Source organism: Tachysurus fulvidraco, chromosome 12 (assembly GCF_022655615.1).
Source record: "Tachysurus fulvidraco isolate hzauxx_2018 chromosome 12, HZAU_PFXX_2.0, whole genome shotgun sequence".
Classification (NCBI taxonomy): Eukaryota; Metazoa; Chordata; class Actinopteri; order Siluriformes; family Bagridae; genus Tachysurus; species Tachysurus fulvidraco.
The window spans coordinates 20,526,600-20,542,927 of record NC_062529.1 but is presented as its reverse complement, the minus strand read 5'-3'; the positions used below and the strand labels follow the sequence as shown (position 1 = coordinate 20,542,927).

General features: G+C 33.1%; 1 protein-coding gene across 1 annotated transcript; it reads left to right on the top strand.

Annotated features, from left to right (window-relative positions):
• Nucleotides 1–1,631: 1,631 nt before the first annotated feature.
• On the top strand, nucleotides 1,632–14,846 carry LOC113640502 (phospholipase B1, membrane-associated-like). The gene is made up of 16 exons (XM_027142992.2): nucleotides 1,632–1,781; nucleotides 2,376–2,437; nucleotides 3,494–3,584; nucleotides 5,367–5,425; nucleotides 6,362–6,429; nucleotides 7,200–7,243; nucleotides 7,351–7,471; nucleotides 9,147–9,198; nucleotides 9,332–9,412; nucleotides 10,057–10,122; nucleotides 10,647–10,738; nucleotides 11,301–11,382; nucleotides 12,350–12,451; nucleotides 12,574–12,669; nucleotides 13,090–13,161; nucleotides 13,261–14,846. The coding sequence occupies exons 1-16, from the start codon at nucleotides 1,727–1,729 to the stop codon at nucleotides 13,375–13,377; spliced, it is 1,260 nt and encodes a 419-aa protein (XP_026998793.1). The 5' UTR covers nucleotides 1,632–1,726; the 3' UTR covers nucleotides 13,378–14,846.
• Nucleotides 14,847–16,328: the final 1,482 nt, after the last annotated feature.

Here is a 16,328-nt window from a genome sequence, read left to right as displayed (position 1 = left end):
TTTATTTCTGCTCAGAGGACAGGTTCCCCTTTCACTCTGGTTCATCTCAATGTTTCTTCTTTTTTTCTTGACAAATTTCCTGACCCTTCTTTAGCTGGCTCATTAGGAATAAAAAAGCTCTATGCAAATAAAATGTAATTAAAGTCAATAAATCGAGTCAGTTAAAACTTAAAAGGCATACAGGGGCCTGGCCATTAGTTTTCACAATTCCTTGTTTGTTACTACTGGCATCATTGAGATAATGTATATCAGAGATATATAGGGACAGAGAGTAACTATATTAATACAATGAACAGATGTCTTTTAATATTCAAATAAATATACACAGTGGTTAATAGTCACATAGATGGAAACATTTCTAACATTTTATATTGAAAGCATTTCTCTGTGATCATTATGCCATAGTATTGCTTATATTTTCATCATATTACAATACTAAAGGGAAGTACTTCTTGTCTTTTATATAAACAAGCCAAGTCCTGCACCAAATCTCTCCCGTAAAATAATCTTCTACTTCAGTTTGTTCACAGAATGGTAAATTAGGTCTGAAATATACTTAATGTGCAAATATGAGTCGTTGTGCGTGCATCTGAGCAACATAGCACACATAACCAACTGACCTTTGTACTTCTGATTCACTAGAAACAGAGAGGACAGAAAACATTCAGGTTTTCATGTCAACCTTTCATGGTTGTAATTGTAAGACAAATTCCAGGTTTCCAATAAACTTTTCGTTCTAACATGTCATCGTTTCTACAGTAAATGTTTGTTGTGTGTATCGAAGACACTCCATTTAAACACATTAAGCCGCATTTTTGTTAATACTTTGATGAGATGTTTATTAAGCATTTTTGGAAGGAGTCTTATGGAAAATCTTACTAACCAATGGATGCCAAAAAGTCAGATGTTACTGAGAACCAAGAAATCCGAGACATCCGCAGATGATCTGAATCAATTCAGTTGATTATAATGATACAGAAAGTATGCCACAGTGTTAATTATCATTATTTCTTTTTATAATGATGATACAGAAATGATACCATCATGTCTTGCCACAATTATTTCCCCATTTTTTTAAATCTAATTTCTAATTTTGTTGAGAACTCGGTCACATTATTATAAAAAAAAACCTTTATTTTTCAATGCTTTATTTAAAAAAATGCTGATTATCACGTACACCTATTTTGAACAAACCTTTAAATGTTGAGTACAACTTCATTTGTTTTAAACAATCTCGGCTAAACAAATCGGATTGTCAAAAGTTTAAAAAAAATCAAAGTTTACATGCATCAATCTTTTTATACTATATTTATATATTTTTCAGATCTTTCAAAAATGTATATATTTTTGCATACTTGTAGCAGGTTTGTAAACATTTTGTTTTCTTTTCTATGCACGACTGACAAGGAACAACCTAAAACACATACTGTAGTCACTGGCCTCTTTAATAAGTATACATATACATGTCATATATTTCCCCTCAGTACATGGCACTGTTCACCAGGATAGTAAGCAATGCATTAGTTTTTTGTGTCTATTATCTACTGACTGATTAGCATTTATAAAACTTGCATCCTTCCTCACATGGACTCGCATTGTGCAGTTAATGATTATCCCATTACTGTACTTTGCCACATACTGTATATCACTCGCTATTATTAAGAGTGCATTTAAGCTCTAATCACAACCCGGTGCAGATTACTTTGTTTGTTGTACATCAGAAATCATGAAGCTTTTTCTTTTTTCTATAATTACACAGGTTCTACTATGTCATGTAAATGGTAAGTGGAAAAAGAAAATTAATCATATCATATAGTAGGTATCTCATTTTATTTTAAATTAATTTTATTTCAAAAACTTGTTTTGGTTGTGATCTCAAATGACAAACTGTTTCCTCTAGAAATTTATCTGCGTGGTTCAATAGACAGAAATTATAGTAGTTTATTGTGTGTTTGTGTGTGTGTACCTGTGATAATTTACTGAGAACTGTTTTAAGATATCTACGTTCTAAGTGCACCCTGCATGTGTATATTTAGAATAAGCTGATATTTTCCCATGAACACTGTAAATAGTCATCAGTTAGCCTTCATCAGTGTGAGTTTCTCACCACAGCACAGCTGATAGCTGGTCTGTTTCCCAGATAATCAGTGACATTGAGGTGTTTAAAACGCAAACGTTGCCATACATCATACACTTGATGTGCTAGTAATGTTTGATCAGCTGAATGATATCTGTTGGGCTGATGATGATAATACATATACCTACAGTATAAAATAGGCTCACCTGATAAACACAGTCTGTGGCATTTTTGTTGTTGTTGTTGTTGTTATTCATTAGTATGCATGCATTATATAACATTCTTGTTTGTCTAATAGGAAACTGGTGGGAGGATTATAAAGAGAACATAAAGCACCTCAGTCAGGACAAACTCTATCAGGTATGAGATCCTTGTTTACAGTACATGCATTACATCAGTTCACTGCATCTTTGTTAATATTTGCATCAACTATACAGTAGTAAGGAGATCTGATACAATATCTGCAATGGTATTACACAATGTCTTTAAAACTCTGTCATTGGGTTTGCTGCTGCAATTTTGCTCTAAGCTGCAATCTTAGAAAAAACAGAAACTCAGTGGTTATTCAGATGGTTGACCTTGTAGATGCTGTAGCATTTTACAAGACACTTTTAGGTCATTTCCAGAATATATTCCCCACAATTGTAACCACATACAGTTACTTTTATCATAGCTACAGAATAAATAATAGAAGCTACTTGATAATATGCTTTAAGGTAATAAAATTATATTTAGTTTCTTTCAAAAAATAGTGGCACTATATTAAACCTCATACCTGTACATTTATTTATAATAAAACTAAAAACCACTGTAGGAAGTGTAATAATAATCTAATAATAATTATTCAGAGATTTCAGCCCATTCAATTTTTTTTAAATTACTGAATAATTATTTGAGACTGAGATTACAGGTTCCTGTGACACTCCAAGATTGTCAAAGTTATTATAATTATTGGGTGCTTATAGTTATTATGCTGTCACTTGAATCGAATGGGTTTAAATCAAACTTAAAACCAAGTTGGTCTATAAATAACGTCAGTAACATTTTTTATAAAAATGAGTTCTGTGAGTACAAATTTTTAGGACTTCTATGCTTAAAGCTTCTATGGCTCAGGAAAATAATCAGGATTTTATTGTATGCATTTAAATAATGAGTATAATTTAAGAATCATTGATATATATATATATATATATATAAATAAATATATATATATATATATATATATATATATATATATACTGTATATATATTTTTTTCAAATTAATTTTTGTATTTAGATTTAAGTACAAGTGTTAAATGGGTCACTGGCTGCTAAATTCTTCCTGGATTGCCTAGGCAATTACGAAGTGCTGAAAATGTGACAGAATTAATGGTATTTGGGTTTTGTAAGTTCTTTGAAGCACTTTGTTCTTATAGGAGTTCCCAGACAAAGTCCGGCAGCAGAACTTCCAGCATCCGCCTTTCCAATGTCCAGACATGAGCCCTTCTCCTACTGTACCCAAGTCAGGTAACACAGAGCTCAACAATAACACATAACAATAATAACATCCATAAGATTTCAGACAATATGATTTACACGTCAACTAAGCTGAGAGGCACGGTTCAGGAGCTGCAGCTTGTACGTTATAAATATAGTGATTTAAAATAAAACACAAAAAAGTATATAAAATTGCATATACAAAAAAAAACAACAAAATTGCTCATGCTTGTAAGGAATCGTAAAATTTGTATGAAATAGGGTTTGACTCCACCCTGTATCTCTATTATCTTAACTTTTTTTTTTTTTTTTTTCTGGAGATAAATTAATTTTCTACTAGAGAGAAATCTGAATCTTGAGGATGCCCCACAGATGCTCAATAGGGTTTAGGTTTGGAGACATGCCTGGCCAGTCCATCACCTTTACCCCCAGCTTCTTTAGCTAGACAGTGGTGGTCTTGAAGGTGTGTTTTGGGGTCGTTATAATGTTGGATTACTGCCCTTCGGCCCAGTCTTCAAAGGGAGGAGATCATGTTCTGCTTTAGTATGTCACAGTACATGTTGGCATTCAAGGTTCTCTCAATGAACTGTAGCTCCTTAGTGCCGGCAGCACTCATGCAGCCACAGACCATGACACTCTCACCACCCTGCTTGACTGTTTGCAAGACACACTTGTCTTTGTACTCCTCACCTGGTTGCCGCCACACACGCTTGACACCATCTGAACCCAATAGGTTTTTCTTGGTCTCATCAGACCACAGGACATAGTTCCAGTAATCCATGTCCTTAGTCTGCTTGTCTTCAGCAAACTGTTTGTTCTCACACCATGTCTTAATGGAGCTCAGGGGCTTTGTGCACAGAGGGATTGTCATGATGGAGCAGTGTTTAAGGGAACTTTTAAAGCTACGGACACATTCTGGACATTCTTTGTGTTGAGGCGACAGTTTGGAGAAGGTCAGGTGTCCACAAAAAATTGGCCATATTGTGTGCTTTCTAGCGCTGTTGGAATGACATTAAAATTTATTGTGCACAGTAAATTCACTATAGTTCTTACTAATTTTGCGTGAGAAGAGAACGGACTCAGTCCCACATGCTTATCTGCTATTTCAGATAACACTTATCTCCGTACCTAACATCACATAGAAAACAGCACTCACAGACTGAGCCTCACCTGTCTGAAATATCATGACACACCTAAAACCCAGTTGTCATTACTAATGAAACACAATTTTAATCTCTATGCCACAAATAGAACACTCTTATTGCTCTCTACTGAGGACCTACTGAACCATAATTTTAAAAAATGTTTACTAGATATAAGTAATGTGAATTGTTGCCGTATAAAGTTCCTGTGTGTTAGCTGTTACTATATGAAACAACACGATATAATGTACTACTTCTGACTAGAATAAGTGCATTATAGTAAACCTGTGATTTGTTATAGTAAATTAATCAACACCTTTTCTTTAATCAAATTTGAGAATTTTAAAGAACATTTACATTTACATTTATGGCATCTGGCAGATGCCCTTATTCAGAGCAACTTACATTTATCTCATTTAAACAGCTACACAATTGAGAATTAAGGGCCTTGCTCAGGGGCCCAGGAATGGCAGCTTGGTGAACATGGGATTCGAACTCACGACATCCAACCCCAAAATTTCTAAATTCATAATCTCTCTTTGATCTCTGATCGCTGATTAGCACTGTAATTAGCACTGTAATAAGTTAAGTTAAATATAAGTTCTAGTCCTTCACTTAATCTTATTGGCCTTTCTTGCTTTGACTAAAATTTTCTGTGTTTGTGTTGCAGTGGAAAAGGTAAAAGCAGCTGACATTAAAGTCATTGCCGCTTTGGGAGACTCTCTGACTGTAAGTAGCAGCTTTGAAAGATTACCCAGGTTGTCACTTATGAGTATTACATATGAGTATATTTTAGAAAAATGTCTAAGTCAAACTCACAATTTTTGAAAATAAATAAATAAATAAATAAATAAATAAGTAAATAAATAAATAAATAAATAAATAAATAAATAAATAAATAAATAAATAAAGTAGAAGGATATTCCTTTATCTGAAAAATAAAATAAATTCCACACTAAAATAATGGAAATTTTAATCTCTAAACTACTTATTAACCATTGCTTGGTTACCTGATAATATATTCTTGTCAACCACAGTATTTACTCAATCACTCTGCCTAAAGATGTTTAAAACAAGGTTTTCTCGTGCAATCAAGGAATGTCAGGCTTTTATAAATCAGATACCAAAATGTCTGGGATGCTCCTGTATTAATGCTGTCATCAAAACAGAAGAGCAATTACACACTGTGTAAAAAATATGTAAAATGTTTAAATGCCCTAAAAAAAGACTCATTCCCCACTTTAACAACACAAAATGTGTAAGTGTAATTTATTTAAAGGTAGGTTCGGTTAATCTAATATAAGGGTAGAGAATTTTAACAAGATGTCTAAATTCTATTTTTTTTACTTTTGGGGTTAAACAGTTGCTAAAATGTTAAAAATGTTGCTTGTTAGTGAGATATATGCAGAAGAGAAACATATCTATAGTTGTGAATCCTTTTTTTGTTTACATTTTTTGAAAATGTAATTTAATGCATATAATTTGGCCTTAAACACAACCAATGTGTTTGGTTGTGAGGGTTTATTCAACTTGAATGTTCTCAGTAGTAAAAATCTACATACCTCTACATAGACAGTGCTGTAAGTCTCAATTAACTGAACAGATTATCTCATGCTCATGTGGCTCAGCACAGATACTTTCTTGATTTGTTCTATATTTTTCCAGTCAGCCATTGGTGCCAATGCCTCTACAGTTCTGGAAGTTCCAATCGAGTATCGACATTTGTCATTTAGGTACTGAATATTCTAGAGCATGTCTAAGCTTTTCAATTTCACCTTGTAACCGCTTCATTGCTTAAGCATGATTTTTGTAGGTAGTACTGTACGTAGCATTTGATATAAATTGTTATTTCTAAGTAACTTTAAAACTAAGTGAAGCTAACTGCATTTGAAAATAATATAATGCAAAAAACATTGGGTGTTTAATCAGCTTTAGTAAATTTAGATTCGAAATTATAAAGCGCAACATCACGGCATTTTAGAAAAAAACAAAGACAGATTCTGTCATTGCCATTTAAGCCAATCAGCGAGCAATAAATAGCAGCGTGTCTTTCTCTCTACAGTCGATTGTTTTACACTTGAATTTGATTAAATTACCTGAATTCTTAACTTAATACTTGATATTACATTTTTTTATTTGCATTAAAATCTGAGTGGCATCAATATTATTTCAAAATTCCACACTATTCATTATGATTTATACTGAGTAAATTTTATAAAATTATCTAAAACCTTTTTATTTATTAATTTATTTATTTTTATGACTCTAGCAAGTTACATTGGGAAGTTACATTCAATACATTTCTCTCTCTCTCTCTCTCTCTCTCTCTCTCTCTCTCTCTCTCTCTCTCTCTCTCTCTCTCTCTCTCTCTCTCTCTCTCTCTTCCTGTAGCCATCACACTAGATTACCAGGGTGTAAATAAGCAGTATCTGTTTAAATGATTGTGTTTCTGATTTAAGCAACAAGTTGTATTGTAAGCTGAGCTTTATCTCACTGTGTGCAGTATTGGGGGCCATGGAACATACCGTGATGTTATCACTCTTGCAAGTAAGATAAGTTATCTCAGGTTCAGAGGATATTTCATTCAAGATCTATTTCTCTCACTCTTTCTTACTTGTGAACTGGATTTCTACTGCTCCTTCTCTTTTTTTTAGACATTGTGAAACTTTTTAACCCGGATGTGATCTTTCCGGCACCTATTATGACCCTGAACGGACGTCCTTCCAGTATTAATGAGACCGGCTTTAATTTAGCCGTCACTGGTCACAACACGGTGTAAGTACAATGTTCAAACACTCCACACCTCTCCAATTTCACAGAAATTATTTTTTTTTAACTGTAAGTGTGCTCATATGAGTTAAATCACTGGTGTATCATTCTATTCATGTTGTATCTTTTTATTTAAATTTTTTACTATTTGAGATGCAATAAGGAATGAATATTGCATCATGTTTGTTGCTGTGATTTGTTTTTAGAAAAATAGAATTTGTTTGATTAGACACAAATACACACAAATGTACAATAACACAAAAACAGTATCTCTTAAACCAGGTTAATCAGTCATGTCCGACTAAAGCTCATTGATCCTGATATGATTTTCAAGTCTTCTCACTAGAGGTTTTGTTTTGGGAAGAAAAGGATCATATATGAGAACTTAAGCAGTGTAAACATAGAAAATAGTTTGCTGTGTTCTGCCAGTTTGATGTTCTTCCTATCTGATTATACAGCACAGTTTAGCATCTAATCTATATTAGCTATATTAATATTAATAATAAAGTTACATCTCCTAATCTGAAGCAGTAAACATTTGAGTGATGACACTGCAGAAGCAAGTGTATCTTTAATACAGTATGCAGCATCTATTTCAGTTCAGCCTTTTTAAACAGCCTGTTTTTTTATGCAGGGAGATAATAACAACCACAATAACATTTTGCAATTAAAATTAAATGAAAATTATATTTCAGTTTAATTCAACCCATTTTGCTGAAATACATGGGAATAAAACAAAAAATAAACATTAACTGGACATTAAAACCTCTACAATGACAGATCATTATCCCATAATATCCCATAGCATCCCATAATAATCAGGGAAAAAGCAGAGGGATTTCTTTCTGTGTGTGTGTGTGTGTGTGTGTGTGTGTGTGTGTGTGTGTGTGTGTGTGTGTGTGTGTGTGTGTGTGTGTGTGTGTGTGTGTGTGTGTGTGTGTTTACCCACCCTGTGTCCAATGTTCGGGGGATAGACACTTAAACTGGACCAGGACAAATTGCTTATTGAAAATGAATTAATAAGTGTGTGAGTGAATGGGTGGGTGAATGAGTGAGTGAGTGAGTGAGTGAGTGAGTGAATGAGTGAGTGTGTGAATGAATGAGTGAGTGAGTGAATGAGTGAGTGTGTAAGTGAATGGATGAGTGAGTGAGTGAGTGAGTGAGTGAGTATAATAACTCTGGTGTTCATGAACCCTTGTGCCTAAATGTCATAATAGTAATAATAATAGCATAATTAGTCTGATAACCATATCTATATGATAAGAATAATCAGTGTTACCTTGGGGAAAAGATATATATATTCTCTCTCTCTCTCTCTCTCTCTCTCTCTCTCTCTCTCTCTCTCTCTCTCTCTCTCTCTCTCTCTCTCTCTCTCACACACACACACACACACACACACACACACACACTTGCATCTACAGAATTTAAGATTCAGTTTCAGATGCATCACTTTAACCCATTACACAAAAATATTTACCTTCTTGATGTTTCTTTTTGAGTGTGTGTGTGCCCTGCGATGGGTTGGCACTCCGTCCAGGGTGTATCCTGCCTCGATGCCCGATGACGTTTGAGATAGGCACAGGCTCCCTGTGACCCGAGAAGTTCGGATAAGCGGTAGAAAATGAATGAATGAATGATGTTTCTTTTTGTCAGTCTCATTGTTCACACTTTTGTTTTGCAGGAATTTCTCTGAACAGGCCAGGAACATGATCGACACATTCAAAACCTATCCAGTAAGATTTTAGTCTGCCTTTTTGACCCTTATACAGATCATAAATACAGTACATCATAACCTATAGTACTAAACGTCATGCAGTTTTCTGTCACCGAGTGTTTAATCCTTGTGTATTTCATGCTTTTTTCCAGGGGATAAATTTTGCCGAGGACTGGAAGCTAGTGACCATTTTAATTGGGATGAATGACATCTGTGATTATTGCAAGGACAAAGTAAGCAGCAATATCTTATCTGAGCTTATTATTTCACAGATGATGAAATAATAGACCATTTTGATGGTATAAAGTGATATATAAATCTAGATATCAAAATAATTATAACACATAAACATCCCTGAAAATATGCAGAATCTTTAAATTACTAATGAACAGATAACTATCAAGGTCAAGTTTATTTTTAATTTAGCAATAGCAAAAATATATGTTTTTACATTTTCTGCTATTTTTGTTTTTAATGTTGAACATTTTTAAAATGTGAATCAGATCATGTATACATTCATATTAATTTATTTATTAATTAGTTATACAATGATACACATATCATACCAGTAACAAACAGTTCTTGGTATTTATCTGAATTATTTATGTTACCAGACTTTTCTGTATTTGTACTGTAATTGTGTAGCGGAGCTCAAATGCAAGGCAAATTATGTTAAAGGAATCAATCAAACATTGATTAAATAATATACAAATAATTTAAACCATTCACTCCACATAAACCATGTGAATGAATTTAACTAATTAAAAGCACAAATCACATATTCCAATATTATATCTCATATTCATTATATATTATCATCTCATATATCTCAATATAACAGGATATCTTAACCTCAGGTGTGCTTTTTTTGTTACAGAAATTGTTTTCACCTGACAACTTCATCAAGTACCTCACGGCCTCCCTAGATATGATGAAGAATGAGGTGAGTCTTTATGTATTCATCCCCCCCCACACACATCTAAATAGACCACATGTAACATTTACAAGCTGCTGTATTTTTTGTAAATTGTGAATACTTCTTGGACCTGATTTTCTCCAGGCATCATTCAAGTTACATTTAAACTACTTTTTAGACTGAAAAAGCACCTGAGACCTTGCTGTAAAGCACAGAGTTTTATTTTACAGTGGCTCTTCCATGAATTCTAATGAGTAAGAGGATGTTTTCTATCAAAACTTGGTTTGCCTCTATTGGGAGGTTACGAATCTTGCCTATAACATGTTATTGAATTTATACATTAATGTTTGTTTAATTTTTCTGTAATAATTTTACAGTTATAATAATTTATAAAGTTATAATTCAGTAAAACAAACTTAAGATATGCACTAGATTTTTGCATGGAGTTGCATGGAAATGGAGTTCATGTAAATGTAAATGTAGCCTGGTTTGCATTAAATTCACACAGAATGAAGATCCGCTTATGTTTTTTATACAATTTTTTTTGTCAGATTCCTCGACTGATTGTGAACATGGTGCAGATTTTTACTATGAAGCCTCTGAGGGATGTTCAGAAGCCTTCCATTGGCTGCCTGCTCCAAAAGTATTCTATCTATCTATCTATCTATCTATCTATCTATCTATCTATCTATCTATCTATCTATCTATCTATCTATCTATCTATCTATCTATCTATCTATCTATCTATCTATCTATCTATCTATTTGTCTGTCTATCTATCTATCTATCTATCTATCTATCTATCTATCTATCTATCTATCTATCTATCTATCTATCTATCTATCTATCTATCTATCTGTCTGTCTGTCTGTCTGTCTGTCTGTCTATCTATCTATCTATCTATCTATCTATCTATCTATCTATCTATCTATCTATCTATCATTATTTTCTATTACTGTCTCCTCACTATCTATCTATCTATCTATCTATCTATCTATCTATCTATCTATCTATCTATCTATCTATCTATCTATCTATCTATCTATCTATCTATCTATCTATCTGTCTGTCTGTCTGTCTGTCTGTCTGTCTGTCTGTCTGTCTGTCTGTCTATCTATCTATCTATCTATCTATCTATCTATCTATCTATCTATCTATCTATCTATCTATCTTTAATTAATTGCTGCCTTCTTCTCACTTTATAGAAGTTTCTGTTCATGTTTGGTCAAGCCTGAAGAGAACTCCCCTGAACTGGCAGAGCTGAATGAAGTAAATCTGGAATTCCAGGTATGTATTAGTGTACAGGGTCACAGGCCTCTCTCACAGTCACTTACTATAATATATTGTAATGATTTTGTCCTAATAAAGATGCTTAAGCAATTTGTAAAAATCATAACAGTTACAAATCAACAAAGTGACGAATTTTATTATGAAAGAATATTATGTATTTCTTGCCACATAAAATTGTCCATGAAATTATATGCAATTGTAAATCTACAATCTACGTATATCTACAATATATGTAAAAAAAAAAAAAAAGAAAAGAAAAGAAAAGAAAGAAAAAAAAGATTTATATTGTTCAGTAAAAAAAATCTTGTTTTTTGGTTTTGTTTTGAACAGTAATCTACTTCGAGGCACACAATTATTTATTACTGTAAAGTGGCTTATAATACAAAAAGAATAAAAAACGGAAAAAATGATATGAAATGAAGAAATCTTGAATAAACGACATTTTATCTCCTTATAAGATTTTTATTTTTATAAATATAAACCCTGTGAGCATACTTTGATTAATTTATATTATATTTATTAGTTATATCATGCATATTTCAAGCTTTGCAAAATAGGGTTAACAATATAAAAATAACAACAATGTAATAAATGAAAATAATATTCGATAAATTAGTATTGTTGAATTATCTTAGAATCAGGATATTTTTACTTGCAATTAAATTATTTTTTTCATTTGCCCACGATTTTGTACTCTTATCCGTCAAAACCGGACATTATCCCGTGTTTTGGAGAAAAAGTCAACACCAAATCCACACTTGAGTGTTTTTCAGCTCAAAACATTAGGATTTTATTGTGAAGTCTAAGCTCTTAGTCTCAAGCTGAGACATTATTATAATGCCAGTGGGGAAGTGTGTTTTAAAATAGCAGTAAGAGCACTATAACGGGACAGTGAAGTGAGGAGCATTTGAGCAACACACGGTTCAGTTAACAGCTGGTTTGTGTGTGTGTTTTGTTTTGGTAGAGAAGACTGGAGGAGCTGCTGAACAGTGAACGTTACTTTAAAGAGGATTTTGCTGTGGTTCTGCAGCCCTATGCAGCCTACGCCCAGCCACCAAGACTAGCTGTGAGCAATTCTTTAAAAAATAACTAAGACTAAATTACAGAACAAATTAACAAAAGCATCTGTCATCATAATGTAATGGTGTACCAGTCGTTAGTCTTCTGATCCTCTGTCATTTCGTACAGGACGGAAAAATCGATTTTAGTTACTTCGCTCCAGACTGCTTCCATTTCACCATAAAGGGTCATGAGGAGCTAGCCAAGGGTCTCTGGAACAACATGGTACATTTCATCTGTCTTACATGAACTGCTTTTATACCACAGCTTAAATTGTTTGTGAATTTGTCTTATTAACATCGAGAGAGAAATAAGAAAGGTTGGTGATGGAATGGCCATGATGTTTATAGCTGCTACAATGTAGGTGATAACGGAACAAGCTTGTTTCACAGACATTCCCTAACCTTAAATATAAATATAAATTAACATGAAGTTGTCGTTCTTTAATTAAATAGAGATATTGCTGTGGTATATAACAAATACAACATTTCTAGATGTGCCGTTCTCAGAGTGGTGGAAACAAGTAAGACTTGTGTCTTAGCCATCAAGACACAAGTCTAGTTGTGTCTAGTTTGCCCCATGTGGTTTTATTTTTATAATAAACCAGTCTGGTTGAAATTGACCTTTAATCTTTATCTCTGACAGTTTCAACCACCAGATAAGAAAGATATAATCGCGACCTTCTCAGAGCCAGTAAAACTCATCTGTCCATCAGAGGTAAGGTAACACTAACAGTGCTTTTGGATCTTCGTCACAAAACCTCTGTACTGCAGTGTTAACATGTTCATGTTTATCTGTTTTTCCTTTCATTTGTAGGAGCATCCTTACATCTACACCAGACCCAAAGCTCTGTCCTCGGCACACCATCTGCAAGTCATCTGGACTCTTTTAACACTTACAGGCCTCATTACCATTTACAACAACATGCATTAATTGCATTCCTCATGTTATAGTCCTGTTCTTACCACACCCTTGTCATCTATTCCACTACTCCTTGTCCACTATTCTCTATGAGTTTGTATTACTTATAAATACGGTATGATAACCTATGGAATATTTAATATCACAGAAATGTTCACTTGAGGCATGAGGGAAGGAGTTTAACATTTTACCTCACTTTGTTCAGTTAATCACCATCACCTTTATGATACTGTGTTAAAACAGACTATCCATAAAAAGGGCAGACCTTTCCATTTGGAATATACTAAGTACATTTACTAAGAAATAATCGCTATCATGTGCAGTTCTGAATTTGTGTCAGTATAATGTTCATAATATTCATTTCTCATTCATTCATTTCAATGTTATAACATTTATTTCTCATTATCAATGTTTTTATTTCATTATTAATGGTTCTAATTTAGTATTTACAGTATCTGACACATTTATTTGTCAATTTGTCATCGAAGGCAATGATGTATTATATGTATGTCAATTAGAACTTAAAAATGTTAATATTAAAATAAATGAATGCACACTGATTTTTAAACACACTTTTAAAAATGTATTATGCTGCAAAAATCTAATTACTATACTCAAGTACAGTGTATAGTCAGTGAATATAGGGATGTATTCAGGGTTGCCAAGTTAAGACTTGAGTAAAAAATTAATTGAGCACAAAAAAAGTTAATATTTACATTGAAAACATAAAATTTAACACAAGAAAACATTTAAAAAGGAGTAACATTTAAAATGTTTCCATTAAATTAAATAAATTCTATTTGTATAGGGCTGTTAACAATTCACATGGTATCAAAACAGCTTTATATACGTATAGTAAAAGAATAAAAATTTTAAAGTGAAAAGTTTAAAATTAAGCTACTATTTATCTCTAACATCCATCCCTATCACAAATCTGACTGACGCATCAAAGCCAACATGACAGTTTCCATTCAGCTCCATCCACAGAAATCCCATGTTCTTCTTGTAAACATGACAGTTTCCTTCAGTTTCTCTGGTTGCAGGTGGATTGCATTTCCTATGCTAGATTGCCCTCAGGGGCATCTGATATCCAGTGAATTTATTGGAAAGGAATTACACGTGTGATGGTTACCTCTGAGTTAGTCTTTTCAGAAATATCCTACTTTAATAAAGACTGTAGTAAATTCAATAAAAAGGGACAACAGTTTGCATGATGACTTGATAATACTGATGTATGTGTGATAAATGCTGTATATTCTACACATTTTATTCATTATGTTGCTTAACTTGCACTTATAAAGTTTACCATAAGAGGACACCGTTGTATATGTATTAATGGCAATTATAAAGATTACCATAAGAGGACACCGTTGTATATGTATTAATGGCAATTATAAAGATTACCATAAGAGGACACCGTTGTATATGTATTAACTGCATCCAAATGCTGACACATAAAAATAAAATGAGTTATATCATTACCAAGGTGGAGGCTGATTACAGTCTAAGACAATAGTTTCTCTATAACAAACTTTTACAAATAATCACTAACAAATATACAGTGATGTGGATCAAAATGAGTCCACACTTGCTAGTTAACAAATGTTAACTATTTGCTATCTCAAAGAGTGCTGCAAAATGTTTTTAACTTGTGCACAACAGAGCATCTTGAAAAAAAAAAATAAATTCAGGATATAAATTTTTGATTTATATAAATGTATCCCTATGAGCAGGTGGTAAGGAAGGACCCCATGAGATTAAATGAGGAAGAAACTCTGAGAGGAACCGGACTCAAATAACACCTGAGAATGTGATTATAAATCATTTCCCTTCTATAACTGTCTATTACAGTATATGGTCAAAATGAAAGTGCAGTTGTGTAGCCAGAAAATTCATTCATGCTGTCTATTTCGCTGAACTTATCGACTGTTCTGATGGAGACTTCATGCAAGCATCGTGATGGAGCAAGAGATACTAAATTTTTTGCCTGTTATTTTCAATTTTGCCAATGAAAAAAATTCTATGAAGTCATTGCTACGACATATTGGTGTGCATGTATTAATCTCCCTCCTTGTCATTGTCGTCCTTCTCTGCTTCCTTTATTAATCTCCCTTCTCCTCCTGTTCTTTTCCATCCCCTTCATCCTTCTCCTCCTCCTCCTCCTCCTCCTCCCCCCATGCTATTACTTATGCTATTATTATTTAGCTTGTTATTATTAATTTTATTTTACTTATGCTATTATTATTTGTCCTCCTACCACTACTTCTGCTCATGCTACTACTATACCTAGTGTCCTTCTCATAACAACAGACAAAATACTCTGTCAAAAATACTAATAGTTATGATGGAAAAAGCATATATTGATGCGCATTAGCTGTAGACCTAGACTGTACACTACATACATAATTAGGAGATGGGCATGAAGTTTCTTTGGCTAGCAGATACATTTAGAGCCACAAGGAAGGAAACATGAGTGGGCAGGTGGACATATATAACACCAGTCATTGCATTATCTTGGAGTTATTGTGTATATAAATACGTTAATGGTTTGACTGTTTGTTAATAAAATCAATAGAGGTAATTATATTTAATAAAAATAAGTGATTAAAACCTTTACAGCCATGACTTTACAGTCATGACTCAAAAATAACTCATTGGAAAATGTATGTTAATACAGAACATGTAACAAACATTATATTGCATCACAGTATATAAGAGCCAATCAGGTTCAATATGCAAATTGACCCATAAAAAACATTGATAAGGCAGCAACTGGTCATAATTGAGATTGTTTTAGGTTGTTGTGAGGCTATAAATAAGGTGACCCTTTTTTCTGATGATTGTCATAAAAATTGTTTTGAAGCAGAGATGTCATTCAAATATACCCTGGTTTGGTCTGCATCAGATGTGAAAGCTATCCGCTCTCAGCACTGCATAAAAAATAACATGATTGGTTCGATTTT